Source organism: Crocodylus siamensis, chromosome 4 (genome assembly GCF_052110815.1).
Source record: "Crocodylus siamensis isolate JL-2025a chromosome 4, ASM5211081v1, whole genome shotgun sequence".
NCBI classification, from domain to species: domain Eukaryota; kingdom Metazoa; phylum Chordata; order Crocodylia; family Crocodylidae; genus Crocodylus; species Crocodylus siamensis.
In genome coordinates, this window is record NC_143398.1 from 236,335,633 (window position 1) to 236,355,920 (window position 20,288).

The window sequence follows — 20,288 nt, forward strand, 5'->3', positions numbered from 1 at the left end:
CTGACACTTTTGGACCTGAACTGAATCAGGCCAGTTCTTTTATGGACTAGGAAGGTGTCAATTAGTAGGGATTTGCATCGTTGTGAAAGTTCCAGTTCTGGAAGGGAGGATTAGATGACTTATTTGGCCTTATAAAATATATCACATCTATCCAAAGAACCTTGCCTGCCTACAACTTCCCAACAACCATGAACACACACATCTCTTCTTACAAAACTGTATTTGGCACATGTGGGTACAGTAACCACTACTATTAACATTTTATGATATACTGTATTTTGAATATCTGTTTTAAGGCGTTCTTCTATAATGTCACTATCCAGGCCTTGTGCTTTGTTTAATTTAGTTTATTGGTTTAGCCAGATGTGTTGATTTTTGTTTTTTTTCCTTTACTTTGCTGACCAGACTAGTTGTACTATCTATAAAGGGTGTACTTTGCAGTCACTTGGAAACGGGCTCTGGGGCCTTTGCTTTAGGCAGATTTCTGCAGCTTGACCTTGGTTCTTTGTAAATCACCAACGCTGGCAACACTGCACAGATAACCCTTAGTGCTACTGCCTAGGCAGCATTGCCAGTGTTGGTAATATTGTAGGGGTGTACTTGGTGGCCATGTTGGTCTGAGACAAAAAGACATACAAAACACTAGAACTCTTGGTTCCAAAGTGATACCTTTTTATTAGGCCAACTGGAAAATGGCAAGAAAATGTATGCATTTTCAGGACTGCATCCTGTGCCACTCAAAATTGGGCTAGATGTCACAGTGATAAAACCCTGTTAACTGCCAGCAGCCCATCTGCCTGAGACGTCCCACCAGTGTGCCCACTGTTGGAACTGTGCTTGCGATAATGATGGGAAATAAGGGGAAATGAAATCAAAGCCCAACCAGTGGTTCACCTTTGTCAAGGCTTAGTCAAACTGACTAGGCCTTGTGAAAAGTCCCTGCCTCTGCAGTCCCAGTTGTGTAGAGAAACAGAGACCTTGTTTCTAGTACTATTGTTCCCAAATCTTCCCATGCCAGTACAGTAGAATTTTTTTTTTAAAAGAACTCTATTAAACAAAACTGAGATGGGTCCTTTTAGGAAAAAAAATCTCTTCCTTATTTTTCCTCTCCCCTTGTTTTTGAGCTGGTAAACTTGGTATAAAGTCCTTAGAAGGGGAGGGGAGCACCTAATTTTAGTTATTTAAATTTTTTATCAGACTTCCTGTCTTTGATTTTTTTTTTTTTTTCCCCCCAGATCCTTCAGGGAAATTTGGAGGAGAGACAATGCCCTCTAAGGAATTCACTGTGGTCATCACAACTGCCACTGAGGAGGATATTGAAGATGATCTCTTGGAAATGTACTTTGAAAATAAAAAGCGGTCAGGTGGAGGACCCATCAAGTCCTATGTCAGAGACCATCAACAAATTTTCATCACCTTTGAAAAGGAAGAAGGTACGATATTGTGGTGGTTCTCAAAAGTAGGCCACTGTTGGTGCAAAGCTCTCCATTCCCTGGAAATCCCATCCTGTTTATGTAGGACTAGGTGTGATCGGAGTACTGTTCCCCACTCCTAGGCCCATGCGCACGGTTTGTACCACCCACAGCGCTGCACTAGAGATGTTGTAGGTTTCACACAAGCTCTGAATATAGTAGCACAAGTGGGGAATGCTGGGATTAATTGCTATACCCATGCTTACAAAGATCTAATGCAGGGTATTATATAAGGAGGATAGTGGAGCAACAGGCCTTATTCCAGTTCAGCACCTGGGGTTGGGGGCTGCATTGTGCTTTGGCTGCAGATTGAGTGCAAACTTTACCTCGTGCTTTTTACCTCACCCAGATTCCATTTTTTCTGGAAGCTGGGAAAGGGAGTAAATCCCATAGTATTGCAGAAAAGAGAAATGCTGATGCTATTTTTCAAAATTCTTGTTATACCAAGTCTATCCTGGCACTGTGGGCAAGATAAGCTTTGCCAGCTGCCTAAGGAAATGCTTTACTAAAAGTTCTGGATATGGGTGGGCATATTTCCAGTTAGGGTGGTATAGGGTGCCAGGGTTACCAGAAAATGGAAAAAGGCTATTCCTGGACTGAGATGGCTTCCTTGTTGGATTAGATTAGAGTTAGGTTTATACTGAGATATTGGCTGTAGAACTATTCATCAAACACTCTGAGAATAGAGAACCTCAACCAAATTTGGAAGAGAGGAGTACAAGCAAAACTACCTTCAGGCTAAGTTACCTTTAATTAAGTTACATTCAAGAGGACACTTCATGATTATCCTCAGTGCCGAGGTCTTACACCTGAAAACCCAGAACGTTTATGACACCTAACTTCTGAGAGTAACCAGAAATGCCTGAATCATAGTTTGACCCTCCTGTGTGAGAGAGGGGGTTGAGGGCAGAGGGGCTGATTTAAGATGAAGTATACAAATCTTTGTGGGTGCCATCTGTGGCACAACTGTTCTGCAGAATCACTAAGCTGTATTCAGAAACCAGGGTTTATTGAGACTCACAGACCGTCGGTGGAAAAGAAAACCCAGGCCTCAGGTTACTTACCTGCAACATAAAAATCACCATTTTGACTGAAGCCTCACTGTTTCTCATTTTGTTAGGGTAGGACTCAAGGGCACCTCCAGAGTTTTCTTCTTGGCTTTTAGTCAAAGTGAGAAGTAGAGATTAATCTGCTGTCCTCTTCTGACCATTATGTAGCTTCCAGCTGCCTAAGTTTAACTGAGCTCGCTATTGTTCAGCTTCATGAAGCTCCACACGGCCTGTTGTACTTCCCTTCCTCCAATGTGAATGCCACTGGAGGAAATTAGGAAAGCAACAGAGAAGACCAGAAAACTTAAACCAAGAGACAGGAAGAGAACTGATCAGGGAAGCAGGTCAAGATGAAAGAGTGCTAGTAGGGAGGAGCATAGCTCCATGTGGCATAAGACAAAGGCTCTCAGGAATAACTTCACTAGATAATATTTGCTTGAGTGCGTGGGCAGGCCAGATTTGAGTGTACCTGACCTTGAAAGCTAAGCAGTCTATGGTCTGAGTGTTTGAAAACCCAGGTGCTATAGCTATAAGCCAGGGAGTTGTGTTCACCAAATGTTTGGCCACTGTATAATAAAAGTCAGATCAGCAGCAACAATTGATCTGACCTCATCATTGCTACTGTACTGACAGGTAAGATGACGGGAAAGGGTTTGCTTGACTGTTTCAGTAGCATTTTCATGAGGAACTATTTAGCCAGTTGAAAATGAATTTTAAGTGACTTCAGGTCTTACACAGGCCCCGTAATTTTCTTTGTAGCCTGATGGTTACGTTTTTCTTTTGGCTAAAGTCTTTTTTTTTTCTGTTATGTTACCTTAGCAAGCAAGAGAAACAGGCTGACTATTCAGTGCAAATGGTGTAGATTTACTCTATACAAAGTGCTATCAAATGCACAACATTAATGGACAGAAATAATGCGTTTTTCCAGTCTTGCTGATAGTAATTTTTAGTTACTTTTATTATAATAGTGAAAAGAAATGTTTCCAGCAGCAATGTGATATTTGAGCTTAGGGCTCAGGTCCAATAAAGCACTCTGAGAAGCTAAAGCATTTCAAAGTTAGGCACCCATTTCCCATTTGTATCCATGGGATATGAACACCTACTTCACTGATCCTTCTGTGAAAATCCTAGCCTTAATAACTAGTTTAAGTTTAATGGGACTATACTTGCATATGTGCCTTGCTGAATGGCTTCCTAAATAAAGATATTAAATATATTTTGGTAGAAATTTAAGCTAATTGATTGAAAGATCAGCAAGGACTGTTCACATACTAATCAAGAGCACTGTATTAGGGTCAAGATAAACGATTTGTTTTGTACTGAGATGGTCAGCCTTTACACAGGTGTTTGTGGGGTGTGAGGAGGGGAGAGAGTGAACATGATACTGGCCTAACTGCTCAATTTTTGTCTCAAATTACCTCTGAAAGAATCTTATATTAAAACTATACCTGGTCTAAGTTGTATTGATGTAGGCGTTGTTTGTATGTAGCTTATCCAGGGTAGTCATTTGTTCGTAGCAAACAGGCTATTATCAGCTGTCCTACCACCTAGTTGCAAAGATGTGTAATAGCTTCTAGCCTTGTCCAGCTATCCCTCTCTACTGTTATTCTTACATACAACATGTACCTTTTTCCGCAAAATAAGCCCCTCAAAATTGGGGTGTGTGTATTAAATGGGGATGCTGACTTTCTTCCCTTGATTCCTGCTCCACAGTGCAGCAGCCTTGGTATTAATACTGAGGCAGTGACTTAATGGCTCCTTGCTCTTCACTCCAGAGGTATTAATGAACATATCACTTTTTAATTACCTTGATCGAGCTAACCTTTTTAGGGCCGTTTTGCTGTCTGTTTCCTCCTGGAGTCTCTCCCCCCATTTCACAACCTTGGAAACTCTTCAGCTGTCCAAAATTATAGATCCAGTCATGGAGACCAGTCTTCAGCAGCAGCTAAGTAGGGAAAGGAGGATGAGTCTGCTGAAGATTAAGCTCTGTCCCATCTCTGTGTAGCCATAACTCTGGGAAAAGCTTGCTGTCTTTTTTTTCTTTATTCTGTCTTTCAAAAAACAAGGCTTTTATATTCTGGAGCAAGTTGTATATAACAATATAGTAGTTGCACATCTGTATGCTCCATATCTTGGTGCAATTTACATTAGATACAGAACCAATGTAAGTTAGTTGTGTGAACATGGTGTCCATGTTGCACACACTCTTCCCTGCCAATACCCTTTGACCCTTGAGGACTAATTGGCACTAGTAATGTAGCTGGTAACATATGCTGCTGCAGGTTCAAATTATTCTGGATAACAGAATAATTTTTAACCTAATTCCTACTTCTAACATTTATAATAAGTTTCCACTTCTTCCATAACAAAAGAAAGTATGAATCAACCTACTCTTTAAAAATATATCAGGGCTTACTTAATGTTAATACCTGTAGTTACTCAGAACTGGTTATGTAATGGTGATTTGTATGTGTATGTGTATTTCTGGGGAACTAGATGCTCGAGACATCTTGCAACGAAAGAATCACTCGGTAAAGAAAATTGCACTTTGTGTGAAACCACTTCAAGTGGAGGATATTCAAGAAGTCCTGTCTTCATCCTTGGTTGTGCTAGAAAATGTACGGGAGACTACAAAAGAATGTGTGTTGACTCTACTGGTGGAGAATATCAGTGGCTTATCAGTAGATGATGACGAATTCAGTATGGAACTAATACCTGAACTAAATGCTGCTGTAATCACGTTTATCAAGAATATTGGTAAGGAGGAATGTATGCCGTGTATCTCTTTCATCTGAGATGTTAAAGGGGGATCATTCAACTAATGTGCCTAGCTTAGCTAGAAAAATGAGGGTGGTGTTATGTCAAAGGTTTTGCACATGGCCTGATCTCTCCTCATTGCAAACCAGGGTAACTCCACTAAAGTCAATGGAGCTACACTAGGTCAGTCTGAGGGAGAAAGGAGTTGGACCCACTACATATAGTGACCATAGTTGGGACAATAACCATCTCTAAATTTTATAGACTCAGCTACAGAAGTGCTGGGCAGCTGGCAGTGAACTGTTGCAAGTGATACATGTTTTGCACTTGGTAAATTAAGATTATGGGCCATTATTTTGTGGTGTAAACTGCACCAAATATTATTTCCTAAGGGCTACATCCTTTTTTCCCCATTTAAGTTGATGGTAGCTTTGCCTGGCCTCTGATGGCACAGTATTTGTCCCTAAACAAATATATGGTTGCTAAAAGGTAATCATTTCAAATCCATATACCACCCCAATAGCATATGACTATATAGCAGGCAACCTACACTATTCTTTTTAGTTTTTCTTTAAGCCCACTTTGTAGTTTGTTCTCATCTATATCTGTGTCCTTCATCAGTATAGTATACTAATGTACATTATAACTATTCTGGATGATCAGTTGTCTCTCATTCCACTTCAGTGAGAAGTGTGAATTCGTTCTGAGCAAAAGCTTGATTATTATTAACAAATTAGATGCAGTGGCATGGAAAACCATGACCGTTGTCAGCAAATAGCTTTGAGAGGGAGCATGGTCTGTAGGTCTTAATGTCCAGGTAAAAGTCCAGAATGGCTCCAGTTCTTTATTTCTGTTTCTGACAACAGTTCCTCATTTAGTCCTGGGCAGGTATTGTCACACATTTGTGACACTGCAGTATTTGCCACACAAGTAAAATCTGCTCATCTCCCTCTTTACCTTGAAAGCTAATGGTATTTTACTTGTTTGATGGAGGGACACTTATTCTAGGCAAGTGAAAACATTGAATTTTCCGGATCCAGTGTAGGTCGGAATAACTTTACATAAAACTTCAGGCAGGCCAAATCAATTGCTTCCGGTCTGGTTTAATCATAGAAGCCAAACAGACTTGGGTAGCTCTTGTTAAGAGGTTACCCTGAAATCTCCAGTGTCATAGGCATAAAGCAAGCTATGGTTGAACACTGGGTGAGTACGAGGGTGCACTAACTGAATGAGCACAAACCCTCTATTTGGTCCTGTTGTTGCTGCTGAGGTAACAGACTGGAATAATAGTATCAAAAAAAAAGGCATGCAATACAACATTTTGGTCTGCCTCTGCTGCACAGTGTTTGTTCTGGTTTTCTGATCTCTGAAAAACAAGTTCTCCAGATATTCATGTTTTGTTTCTAGATATTGAGAAATTTGTTCAAACATTCAATGAAAACCACAGGGCAAAGCAGCAAGGAATTAAAGCGGGTCCTCTGGAGGAGACCAACATGATTAAAATTGAAAACTTGCCACCTAACATATCATCTGATTATATAAGTGTTTATTTTGAAAATAAGAAAAATGGAGGCGCACAAGTGTCTGATGTTCAACAACTATCCGAAGATAATGCAGTTCTCGTCACCTTCCGTGATTCCAAGGGTAATGTACAAATGTGTAATATTTTGTTCTATCTTAGGGTGTAAAGAGCAACATGCAAATAGAATAGGTACTTGAGAAATAGCAACTTAATGAAAAGGGTTAACAATTCTGGTTTGGCAGCAGACTGGCTGGGAGCTGGATGCATATAGTATGTAGACTCTTTCTTCATTCTACCTGCAATAGATAATTAGCCTGCATTCCTTGCTGTAGCACCTGAGTTCCCCACAATTATGAGGATGAGGGGAGGAAGAGAGAGTGTCATGCTTTTTGTCTAGCTTTGGTATTGGACTTCATATAAAATGTATTAGCTACGTAGTTTTACGCCAGATGAGGATCTTGTCTCCCTCCTAAAGGAAAGACCAGCAAGATTTGGCTCTAAGAGGTTAAATAAATTGAACATCTGTTTGAAACGCACAACAATTTCTGTGTTTAAAATTCCATGTGAAACATTGCATTGTAATTGTGCAGGTCCACCTAAAATCTCATTCCCATAAATCAATTCTTGCTTGAAAAAGCTGAATACAATGCGTCACATCTGACATGTCTGTCATTTAAGGGACTTACCTCAGTTTTTAACCTGTTGGAAATGGAATCAGTAATGGGCCAGCAGCTGACAACATAATATGTATGAAGAGGCAGAAAGAACCCGACTGTAGAACTTCTTCTACTTTTCTGAAAGAAATGACGCACTAAATTTGCTTACGTCAAGCATAAGTATTTATTACTGTTCTTAATTCAGGCTAGCATTCTGGCTTGTTAAGCAGTGGACATATTTAAAGCACTGTAGGAATTAATGGCTCACTCTCAAAATTCAAGGATGTGGCAAGTAGGGTTGCATTAGCCTGTCCTGGGTCTAGCACTCTTCAATCCTTTCATTGATCTCTTGTATAATGGAAGTGGTAAGTGCATTTATTAATTTTAGATACTGCCCTGCAAAGTGCTTGCAACCTATATTAGAATCCAAAATTATCTTGGGAAATGGGGAAAATGGCTTGGAAGAGGTGAAATTCCACAAGGACAAATGCAGTGTACAGCTGCAAAATGCAATGTGAGAACACCTGGCTAGAAAGAAGCTCTCCACAGAAAGATCTAGGGGTTATAGAAGATCTAATTGAACATGAATCAACCGTGTTATATGGTTGGGGGGAAAAAAGGCAACACCTCAGTGTGATGTCTAAATAGATCTAGAAGCCATGACCTATGAGGAAAGGTTGAAAGAACTGAGTTTTTGTCTAGAGAAGAGGACTGAAGGGAGAAGTCACCCCACTTGGGGCAGGACACGTAATGGGCGTATATTGTCACAAGAGAGATTTAGGTTGGATATCAGGAAGAATGTATCAGGTAAGCTCTTGAATCTATATCGTTGAAGGCTGTTTGTTTTAAGAGCAAGTTAGACAGACATCTGACAGAAATGGTTTCCGTAGAGTTGATCCTGCCTTGGGGCAGGTGGATGAACTAAATAAACTCTTGAGGTCTCCCCTTCCCTGCCTTTTATGAATTTGCAATGTATGAAGTCCTCCAAGGTACATAGAAAAAAAGGTAGCATTTCAGGGATGCAGAAGTGCTTGACAGACAGACAGGCAGATACTCCTTTCAAATAAACAGAAATGCAGTAATTCAAGGGTTTCTGCTTTTTCAGATTTAAAAAAAAAATAAAAGTGTGTAAAGTGAAATGGATAAAATTAATTGATTGTTTTGGTTGTTTTTTCTTTTTCTTTTTAGATGTAAACACTGTCTTAAGAAAGCAGCATTCACTCAACCAAGTTCCAATTTCAGTATATCCTTACCACAGCTCACTGGGCACAGCTCTATATGGAAAGGAAGGGCCACAAATAAAAAAACCAGAACCAATCAAAATGCCTCTGAATCCTCATATCTGGAAGCTTTTGCAGGAGGATCAGAAGCTAATCCAAAAAATAAATTACAGTATGGCAGATTGCAACTGTGACATAACATGGCCACCACCCTATTGTGGAAATCCCCAAATTGTGCTGTCTTTCTCCAATGCTTTGTCCAGCCACAAAAGATCAATGGCTCAGGCGATCAAGACATGGAATAAAGATGTTTCTGCAAAGTTTTCAAATAGCATATCACAGTACAAGACCACTGAATATAAAATAAATTCAGAGGTGTGGGAAGCCATTAGAAATAGTGTGAAGAGGGATCAGGTCTTAGTCATACCTGACATTTCCAAGGAGATGGTTGTCTTGGTAGGTGGCAAAGAGTTTATGAAGGATGCAGAGCAAGAAATGAACTTGCTAATAGAAAAGGCCACTAAGAAGATAGAAAGAGAAAAGAATGTTACTGAAGAAAAGGTGTCCATTGCCCCAGGAGAGTATGCAGTTTTAAACACTTCTAGACTTGAAGATGTTTATAAGCAGTATCCATCCATGAAGATAACTTATGATCCTTCATCAAAGAAGCTGAGCCTGTTTGGTGTGGCTGAAGATGTTTATAAAATCAAAAGTGAAATACTGGAAACGGTGCACAGCCTGGAAAAGAAAGCAATCCGTATGCATCCTTACATTTACCAGTTTCTACAGCATGTAGATAATGAAGTGGTCTCACAGAGCTTATTTGTGTCAAATCAAATTAGTGCCTTTTATGAGCTTGGCGATGAAGTCCTAATGCTGATAGGAGCATCTCCTGAAGCACTGCAAAAAGCAGAAGAAATAATGGTGAGGGATTTGACCTATAAATGCATTGAGCTGGAGGATCAGTCAGTCCTCAGAAAGCGAGAATGGCGGGACCTCACTAACCATTTGTACAAAGCACACAACTGTTTGAAGGAAAGCATTATAATTGATGAGATGGAGGATCGGATAGTTATTGCTGGTTTTTTTAGAGTAGTTGGAGAAGCCTATCAGCAACTGCATGATTTTTTAGATAGAAATACCCAGGTTCAAAAGATCATTAAAACAAAGTCTGTGGCAGTTGTAATGTTTTTAAAGGAACGGAAGTCCAGTGTTTGCCTGGAGTTAGAAAAAAAACATGTGAAAATTGAATTTGGCACGCAGACTTCACGTAAGAGCATTTGCCTGAGTGGATCGAAAGTGGAAGTGCTGAAAGCAGTGACGATGCTTGACCAAATTCTGTCTACGCTGCATTCTAAAAATGTATTAATTGATAAACCAGGGGCCAGGCAGTTTTTCAAAGACTCTGAATTCTTATATAGTAGTGGGGTGGAGCAAAAATTTAAGTGTCTGATCAGGCTTCAAGAAGAGGGAGAAGAATGTGAAAAAGATGACACAGTTAGTAATGTTCATAAGAAATCAAGTGGGATCTGTTGGACCAAAGCCCTGCAAAATGGGGTTCTGGTGGCAGTTTATAGAGGTGACTTGTGCAGTCATCCCATCGACGTTATGGTGAATGCATCAAACGAAGACTTAAAGCACCTTGGTGGCCTTGCCAGGGCACTTTTAGAAGCTGCAGGCCCAGAACTCCAGACAGAATGCGACCACTTTGTGAGACAGCACGGGTGTTTGCAGCCTGGGTGTGCGGTGATTACAGGGGCTGGGAAACTCCCTTGCAAACAGGTGGTGCATGCTGTTGGTCCCAGGTGGAAGCAGAACGAAGCAGAAATGTGTGTGGAGCTTTTAAAAAAAGCAGTAAAGGAAAGTCTAAAACTCGCTGAAACATACAATCATCGTTCCATTGCACTCCCTGCAATAAGCTCGGGGGTTTTTGGATTCCCATTAAAGTTGTGCGCACTTTCAATTGCAACATCCATTAAGGAAACCTTGGAAGATTCCACAGGTGACAGCTGTTTGAAAGAGATTCATTTTGTGGACACTGATGAGAAGACAGTCGAGGCTCTCATTGATGCTTTGGAAGAAGTGTCAGGAGAGAAGTCATCCTCATCCTGTTCATCAGCTCGGTCTGCAGCAGACTCCCAGCCTTCAAAAGCTAGAAACACTAAAGACGGCGAGGCTCTCCAAATGGTAACTACAGCTGAAGGTCTGAACATTAGGCTGTTGAAAGGAGGCCTTGAAGATGCAACAGTAAGTGTTTTAATTTAGCAGCTGTTTATCTAGCATGGTTCAAAGTTTTGTTTTCAGATGTAAAATTAATAAGAAGATACTTGTATTATTTATAATTAAAAATGAAATAATTTGTCTGTTATGATTTATAACTGACTGAGTCACTATTTTACATGTTAAAATAGACGCATTTAGTCTTTGTGCATCTAGTCTTAGTCAAACCGCGTTTAGTCTTTGTGCTGTTCTTTCGTACATAGAGAAGAGCAGACGCATGATAGATTGGATTGATTTATCTCACTTTTGGAGAGATTTGGGTTAAGCCCTTTGTTCCATTGCTTGATGTGGCTTTATCTGTGTTCAACAACTTGCTCTGTGTAATAAACTAAAACCAATGGTTAAAACAGCAGTACTGGAACTCTTAAGCTAGCTGTTGTCCTCCTGTGTTCTCGCAGTTTCTTGTAAGACTACCTACCTCTTATTGTTTAGAGGGAGGGTCTATACAGACCTGTTGGCCAGTGAAAGGAAGCTCGTTTTAAGTGTGATATACAATAGCCCTTGTACAAGAGATGAGGTGTTGTCATGACTTGTGCTGACCCCAGGTGAGCTAGAAGGAACTCTCTTCCATTTTTTCAGTTTAATGCCTCTCCTTCACTTTTTTCCATTCCTCTCCTTTTAACTCCTCCTCCACTTCCATTTCCTTTCTCCTCATCTCTCCCCCTGTCTGCATTCATGCAGTAGCTCCCTTTTTGTAATGCAGGCTGAAACTCACTGCTGCCTTATGTCAGTTCTGCTGATGAGAGAGAAGTTTGGACAAGAAAACTGGAGGTGAACTGTCTCTTACAGGAAAATCTTGTTCAGGGATTTTTCAAATGGAGGTGGGAAGAATGGGGCAGGAACACAGGCTTTAGACCAGTCCATGGTCACATTTAAACTGCTCAGTATAGATGGACAGATTTCACTCTGTTGCATACACTTCAGACTTTATGAGGCTGGAAGGTAACTGAGCATTTGCTTTGTGCCACGCTGATCCTTTCTAACTCGCTTTTGTGATGTTTATTAAACCAGCGAATGTAGTTTGCACTTGCCATTTTGAGTTTAAATTTTATAAAATGTTATTTGTTTGTCTGTTTAAGACGGATGTCATTGTGAGCAGCGTTTCCCAAGATCTAATGCTTGATAAAGGTCCGCTGTCAAAAGTCTTGCTGAGCAAAGCGGGCCCAGTGCTTCAGACGGACTTAAATGGAGAAGCCCAAGGAAAAATAGCTAGTGGAGGGTCTGTATTCCAAACAAAGGGACACAACTTAGGCTGCAGTTTCGTGCTTCATGCCATTATTCCTGCATGGGATAAAGGGAAAGGATCTGCACAGAAGGTAAAAGCCTTTTTGTTTTCCTAAATTCTCATTAGATTGACCAAGCTTCCCAGTTGGCCTTAATATAGTTGTAAAGTAAAATTTCTTCTGAAGCCAGTAAAGCATTTCCTGGTTCCAGAGTTTAACCTAAGTTTAAATGTCAATGATCTCCTCTCATCTTGATAAATCCATCCTGTATTAAGATATTTCTAGTACCAAACAATGCCCCAAAGAAACTACACAACTGTGTATGCCAAAATGAATGCTGTTCTGCTTCACAGATCCTAGGGGACATCATTGAAAAATGTCTGCAGATCGTGGAGGAACAGTCTTTAAAGTCAATCGCATTCCCTGCAATTGGGACGGGGAACTTAGGATTTCCGAAAACAGCTGTTGCTAAATTAATGTTTGAGCAAGTGTTCCAGTTCAGCAGTAAGGTGAATTTAAAATCTCTTCAGGAAGTTCACTTTCTGATCCATCCAAAGGATACAGATAATTTTCAGGTAAGTTGCTGTAAATTACTATCTTACTATGATGGACTGTTTCTGTAATTGGCTGAAAGAATAGGGCCAGGTTAAAAATGAGCTTGTCCTATTTCTTTGTGTCTTCACTTTTGTTAAAGTCTTCATCCTCTCTCTAAGCTGCCCCAAGAATGTTTAGCTCTTCCTGCAGTTTTGGTAGCATTTGTATAACTGACTGGTAATAGCAGCAAAATAAAAGGCAAACCAGGCACAGGCAGTTTTACCAGTCGGAGTTGTATATAGGGGTAGAAATACTGGTTGCCCATCTGCTTTTGAACTTTTGCATTGTTACCATAGTAGAGCTGCATTGGTGTCAGATGAATATTGGGGAAAACATTTCTGTAGACGAGGGGTGTCAAACTCACTTAAGGCTATGGGCTAGATCCAGACCACGGGAGTCCTTCAGGACTGGATCCAGTCTAGTGCACGGTGGTAGTTGCTGTGGCCACTGTGGCAGCAGTAGGTCTGGGGAGGGGGGTGAAGCTGGCCCCACTTGCCATGGCCATTGGTGGTGAAAGGGCCCTGAATTGCTTGGCAGACCATGCCCCGAACTTTTGGTAGTTTGGTAGGCCAGACAGAGCAGCTCTGTAGGCTGAATCAAGCCCACAGACCATATGTATGACACTCCTCCTGTGTGGCGCTATCCTGTCCCATCGTTTGATTTTATTTTTTATTTATTTATTTATTTATTTCCCCCATTTGGCCTGGGGACTGTTAACTTGTGCTCTTTAGGTTCTTTGGATGTGGTCAGATGTCCACATACTCACTGTACTTACCAGAACACCATTTAACAGACATGTTTGGACAGAGATGCTATTTTGGGAGGTGATCTCTACTGCTTTACTGATAGTAGAAATGCCATTGGGCATCATATGTCATGAAAAGCTCTCCTCTGATCCTTTCAGAAATGGTTAGCTGTCTCTTCTGCAAAATTCTACACGTGTGGTCCCCCCCATTTGCTGGCATGGACACAAATTAAAGTGTAAAGATAAACCTCTGAATCCATGTGAACCTGGCACAAGTAGAGCTTGTCTGTGGGGAAAATTTTCCAGCCTAATTATGCTGGTGTTACTTTCTGTGTGCACTTTTATCCCTGAATAGAGCAGCATTTGTTCAAATAAGCTAATATAACTCTGCATGCAGAAATGTACTGGTTTAGCTGTACTGGTGCCATTTACAGAAACCATCTGATGGCATTCTCTTTCCCCTTCATTTTGGGAGCATCTTCACTTCTGGGCTTAATTGAGGATTGATAGCCTGAGTTAAGTTTGCTTTTCCTCTAGCTAAACTGTTTCATAGTGAAGTAACAGCTGAGCATTACTTGATCAATTGTACAGGTAAGGGGTCAGCAACCTACAGCCCACAGAAGCATTTCATCCAGACTGCAGACAGGAGGCTTTAGTATTGTTTTGCAACAGGGCCTTGAGCCATGGGTGCCTTCCCCTGTGCTGCCAAGGGGGATGAGCACCAGCTGCTGGCACCCGCCTCCAACCCAGGATGGGTCATTGCAGTCTGCAGCTAGAAAAAAGTTGCCTTCTTATAGTGAAGGCAACTGATAATCTGTGCTTACTTAAACCCTAGATCATATCTCCCAACTGACCAACCAGCCTAAACTAAAGTTTTAAGGGATTTTGTGTGTAAAGAAGAGTTGGGTTGGAGGAAACACACTTGAGTGGCAAACTGAATGAACTCGATAGTATAAAGAAGCCCTCTACCTGCACAACCTTTTGAACACTAGGTTTATATTGTCCTGCCTCATGGTGCTTAATTTGAGCCCAAGAGAGAAACAGTTTCATAAGCCTTTGTGCTTTGTTACCATTCAAAATGTACCAAAACTTTCTTTTCAGTGGACCATATACAGATCATCACTATGTTGGACTGTATAGTCTAAACAAATAATGAAAACTTTTATTTTACATGCTTGTCCTGCTGAGAGAACCCTAATGACTACTGGGTGATTTATGGCTTGCGCGCTCTCTCTTTCTCTAGGCATTTTCAAATGAATTGGAAACCTGCACAAGTGGAAATACTGCCAGTCCCAAGGGGCACAAATCTGTACCAAGGAGTGGTAAGCAACAGTCAGGTAAACTGTTTTGTTACTGTTACTCTGCTTTATACTTTTGTAAGTATACTAGAAAATGGATAAAAGAATCAGAAGGAATTTCTTCAAACTGGTGTTTTTGGTACTGGTTTCGTGAAGAAATGAGTTTGTGTTCAAAGTAAGCCAATAACGATCCTAATGATAACGACCCAGAACAGAAGACTTAATTTCCAGCAAGTGAAAAGCAAGGGTTTTTTTGGTGATATCTTTAGTTGGACCAGCTCTGTAGGTGAGAGCCTGTGAAACAAGCATTTCAGATGCAGAGTGATCTTTCTCAGGTCTGGGAATGGAGCAGCTACAGTCTAAGCTGAATATCGGATAAAACATATTTTTGCGTTTTTCCAACAAGAGTATTCAGCCCTTCTAATAATGGGTATGTTCACAATAAGAAATCATACCTATGCTTTACCACCAACACTGCCACCACCACCCCATCCCCCAAAATCTCCCATTAGAAATAGTAAGTGCAATCTTGAAACACAAAACTCTTGGTTCAGAGATGATACCTTTTTATTAGACCAACTGAAAAATAGCGCAAAAAAAATTCTTTCTTTGCAAGCTTTTGGACACATGCACCCTTCTTCAGGCTGAGGAGACATCAAAGATTGTAAAAGTCCTCTTAAGTAGAAAATAAACTCCATTTTGCACAGGGGAAGTAGAGGCTGGAAGTTTATTCCCCTGGTGTAGCAGGGCACTAAGGTGCCTGCTACTGGTAACAGTAAAATGGGCTCAACTGCCACTCACCGGGGCAGCACAGGTGGGGGTTGCTGAGACGACCAGTTGGGTCAGCTGACCAGAAGGGGGCAGGGCCGGGCCTATATAAACAGACAGGCTGAGGCTGGAAGGGCAGTTCCCCTCTGGCAGCCTGAGAAGTGGGAGCTCTGCTGGAGCCAGCAGGGCGGGCATAGCAAAGAAGCCTGATGGCCTGAGCAGTGTTGACATGATGGTACGGGGAGGAGAGAACGCTGACAGGGATATGGATGAAGGTTAGCCAGGTTGGCTTAGGGTTTATGTTATAGCCAAGGGGCTTTGTGTTTTCTGTTTTGTTGTTGTTACACCGGAGGACCGGGCGAGGCTGTAGGGGTTGGAGGAGGCCTCATGGGAGCTCCCCAGTAGTGGGGGGGGGGGGCGTTCCTGGCGTCAGAGAGGGCGCTGTGTTTTGGGGTGTCCTGACCTCAGCCTAGTGTGGGCAATATCAGGAGGAGCCCAGTGTGGGCGTACGCAAGAAGTCCCAGTGGGGTATAAGACCCGAGAAGGGGGTCTGGGGGCCAGGTAAGGCCGAGGCTGCCTGAGCCCCAATCGTGGGAAAAGCCCCAGTGGGGCATAGGACCCTGAGAAGGGGGACTGGGGACCAGGTAAGGCTGAGGCCACCTGAGCCCTGTTGTGAGGAGCCCAGTGGGCGTAAGACCCAGAAAAGGGGTCTGGGGCCAGGTGAGGCTGAGGCCGCCTGAGCCCTGTGGTGTGGAGCCCAGCGGGCATAAGACCCCAAGAAGGGAGTCTGGGGGCCAGGTAAGGCCAAGGCTGCCTGAGCCCCAATTTGCGGGAAGTGCAAGCAAAGCCCTAGTGCGGGCAGGGAGCGCGAGACCCAGGCCCTGGCTGGGGGCGAGAGCGCGGGGAGCATGAGGCACAGGCCCTGGCACGGGCCATAATATAGAGGCAGTCCCGTGGGGAGACAGACCCCGGTGTGGTCGGCGAGGCCCGGTGGTGGGTGATGCTATAGAGGCAGGCCCGCGGGGAGACAGACCCCAGTGAGGGCTACGAGGCCCACGGGGCAAGGCAGACCCTGGTGCAGCCGGTGAGAACCGCGAGGCCCAGTGGCGGGTGACGGTATAGAGGCGAGGCCCAGAGCAGGCAATGGTAGAAGGGCAAGGCCCTGGTGCGGGCTACGAGAGCCGCAGGAGACAGGTCTTGGTGCTGGCAAGAGCACGGGAAAGAGGCCCCGGGGCGGTGAGGTTCATGAGGGAAGCAAGGGGGCACCTGTGAGGGCGCAGACGGGCAACTGGACAGAGCCCTGGTACAGCAAGGCACCGTGCCAAGGAGGGCAGAAAGGCAGCCTCCCATTAATGATATTCACCAGCAAGACGTGGCGGGCGAGATAGAGGATGCGTTCGAGACCCGATTTGGCACGGTAGGTAGGGGCACTAGGGGAGGTCACGGCACCCCTAGGTCGCATCCTGTCACACCTGGGTATGTGAAAGTCCTTTGAGTTGCACTGTCATGTGCAGAGAAGGAAAAAATATATGGAAAAATAAACTTCATTCCCAAACAAGAAAGAAGGATTTTTGCACCTCCCTGCCTGCCTCTAACATCTGACGCCTCCAGGGACAAAGACAGCCTTACCTGCACATCACAGAACAATTCTCACAAAAGGACTCTCGCATACCCAAGGGAATACGCTTCCAGCCTCAACTTCCCTATGCAAAAGTTTATTTTCTACCTGAGAGGACTCTTCTTCAGCCTGAGGAGAAATCAAAGGTTGTAAGAGTGCATGTGCCCAAAGTTTGTAAAGAAAGGGGTTTTTTTGTTTGGATTTTTTGCTATTTTTAGTTGGTCTAATAAGAGAGAGCACCTCTGAAACAAGAGTTTTGCATTTCTCTCTTTCTCAGACCTACACAGCTACAAAATAGATCCCTGAAATCTTGAATCTGTGCAACCCGGTCATAGCATGAGGGTGTATCTTGTCTTGATCTCCCTGCCCATCAGTACAGTTACTTAAGCTTAGTATGGGTGAATTACTTTGATTCTCCAAGGAGGGCTGGGCATTCTTGTAATCCTCTGTGTGACAGACAAAGACTACAATTCAGACTTTCAAGGCCTTGTCTGGATGTGCATTTACTACCAAGTGAGTGTCTTCCTCTGGAAAGTGTCTCCTTTGCTGAATTGCATTTCCATCCTTTTCAATTCCTTTATTTTTCTCTTGCAGTTTTCTTTGGGACCATTTTGACCTCAACAAAAGGAAGATACGAAATGCAGATTGGCTCAATTAAATTTCGAGTACAACAAGGAGACATAACCAAGGAAGAGACGGATGTCATTGTAAACGTATCAAATAAAAGCTTTTCCCTCAAAGCAGGTACTTCCAGTTAGTGATAAATTTTAATGGTGAATATGCTAGGATGGCTTTAATGGGGGCACATCTACATGGCAAACACCATGCTGTGCAGACATACCCAACCTGGTTCTGAATTAATTAGATTGGGTATGGACTTTTTGGCCTCTTGTAGTTTAAGATCAAGTGTAACTGTGTTAGGTGATTAAGTGGGCAGAATTAATTGACTGAGATGGAGTACCCCACTAACAAGGCCCTAATGGTTTTGGTAATGAGGTAGTTCATTCGGAGCTACCTCGAGTACCTCCTGCACATCACAATTCAGTACTGTGCACCTCCATGCATAAAGGTATTGGGGGGGGAATAGTATTTTCAGCACGTAATTATTAGTATTTATTTTTGTAATATAGTGAGCCTTTGGTTCTTCATATTGGGGGGGATGGGGAACTGAACCAGAAATATGACGTTTGTTTTTATTTGTTTTACTTTAGAAAACAATGTTTTATCCTATACATTATTACAGAATAAGAATCATTTGCACATTTAAAAATCGCTATAAAATTATGTAACAAAAATATAATTTTGTGTTAAATCCATGGCAAATAAATCTTTCTCCATGAAACTTTATTATAAGTTTTACATTTTTATGAAGCCTTATTGGGTTCATTTTGATTTAATTTATAAAGATAGAAGCAGCTCTGTTTGCCCCCAGTGAAAGCTATTAAATACTTTCTGAAACTTGAGCACTAACTAAACTCTACCATAGGGTCCTCTTAAATCTTGACCAATACTGTTACTAGCACTGAAACTTTGGATGGTATATTGCAGTGTTGCTTACAGGTTTTTGTTTTGTTTTGTTTTTTTAACCCTGTGGGCCAGATCAATGGCGTGGGGCCAGTCCATGGGCTGGGTTGGCCCGTGGATCCTGCCCTGCCCCCACATGCCAGGATCAGGCCCTGGGACTCTAGGTTGCCTCCACATGGCCAGAACCCATCCTTGTTCAGGTGGGGGCAGCCTGCAAAGCCCCATCTAGTGTGCAAGGCCACAGCCTGGGGGGCTTCCCACAGGACGTATGGGGAACCCTGCAGGCCAGATTACACAGCACCAGGGTTGAGCATCCCTGGTGTGTGTGGTATTCTATCCTGTTGTGACAAAACTGCTATTACTGTTCATTAGATTAATCAAACTAATACCGTTTTTTTTATTTTCAAAGGTGTCTCCAAAGCAATTCTGAAAGGTGCTGGATCAGAGGTTGAAACTGAATGTGCTCAACTAGGTATACCATATGCTTACTACCTGCTTTTTAAATGTGTTGATCACCTGCAATTTCAAGCTCTGGGAGCTGGGGTATTCAGCAGTGTTGAAATTTCTAGCTGCACTACATTCTGTGGATGTGTGTGTACATGCTCTTGCAACTCCTAAATTGATTGATACCATATCATAGGTTTCATAGACATTAGGGTGGGAAGGGACCTCACAAGATCATCAGGTCCAGCCCCCTACCCAAGGGGCAGGAAGTCAAGTGACCACAGTTATCTGTCAAATATGTTAAGATTTATTCAAAGGAAACACTTCAAGTGGTGTCACCATCAAGGTAAAGGAGTATAATTGACCTCTGTTTTGCACTCTGCTGTACCATTAAAACTTTACGATCCAGGGTAAAGCATAAAGGACTAAATTGTACTTTTTGGATGGTGCCCAGTGCAATGGTTGGTGTTTGCTTTAAACATAAAGGAGATGAACCATCCCGGGGGAGTCCCAGGAAATGAAGGGCACTTGGACAAATGATCAGAAGGTACTTCTTATTGTGCTGCAACTTTCATGCTTTGCACATGACACTTAAAGTTACAGCACAGTCGAACTGAACATATGTTCAGTGTTTGCTGGGGGCTTGAAGCCTGCATGAACTGGCCAAGGCAAGGATGCAGGAGGGTGCTATCTTATGCTCTGCAAGCTCCCCAGCCTGCCGGAAAGATTCCCAAGAAGGTGCTATCCATAGCCTCAGCTCCCTGGCTGGTAGCTTTCCCACCTCCCCTATCGCATTTCTCTCTCCTGGGGATTCCCTTGTGTGCTGGAAATGTGCTTGAGATGGGGTGGGAGGGAATCCCAAGCCCCCCCATCCTACCCCTTGTCTTGTGGGCCCAGGCCAGCTCCCTTCCCAAGATCCAAGCAGGGGTATCTTGGGAAGGGAGACACCACATGGTGTCAGGGTCTAGATTATGCCCACCTGCCCCCCAGCTCCTGGTGTGAATGTCTTGCCATCTGCCCTGGCTGCCACACCGCAAGCTGCGGGTGGAATCTGAGTCCCCCTGCCTTATGTGCCTGGGCCAGCTGCCCCCAAGACCCAGCAGGGTAGCCAACTCGGG

General features: G+C 42.8%; 1 protein-coding gene across 3 annotated transcripts in view; it reads left to right on the top strand.

The window, feature by feature from the left end:
* Positions 1–20,288, top strand: part of LOC149867686 (protein mono-ADP-ribosyltransferase PARP14-like) — a 54,489-nt gene that overhangs the window by 21,241 nt on the left and 12,960 nt on the right. For 2 of the 3 annotated variants that reach the window (XM_090045952.1, XM_090045950.1), the window contains exons 5-13: positions 1,236–1,433; positions 5,018–5,278; positions 6,686–6,922; positions 8,645–10,923; positions 12,036–12,272; positions 12,533–12,754; positions 14,762–14,855; positions 17,797–17,946; positions 19,136–19,198. In XM_090045952.1, coding sequence (XP_089902078.1) covers positions 1,236–1,433; positions 5,018–5,278; positions 6,686–6,922; positions 8,645–10,923; positions 12,036–12,272; positions 12,533–12,754; positions 14,762–14,855; positions 17,797–17,946; positions 19,136–19,198 — 3,741 coding nt within the window. The remainder of the gene's footprint in view (positions 1–1,235; positions 1,434–5,017; positions 5,279–6,685; positions 6,923–8,644; positions 10,924–12,035; positions 12,273–12,532; positions 12,755–14,761; positions 14,856–17,796; positions 17,947–19,135; positions 19,199–20,288) is intronic. The other variant, XM_090045951.1, reaches the window with a different exon arrangement.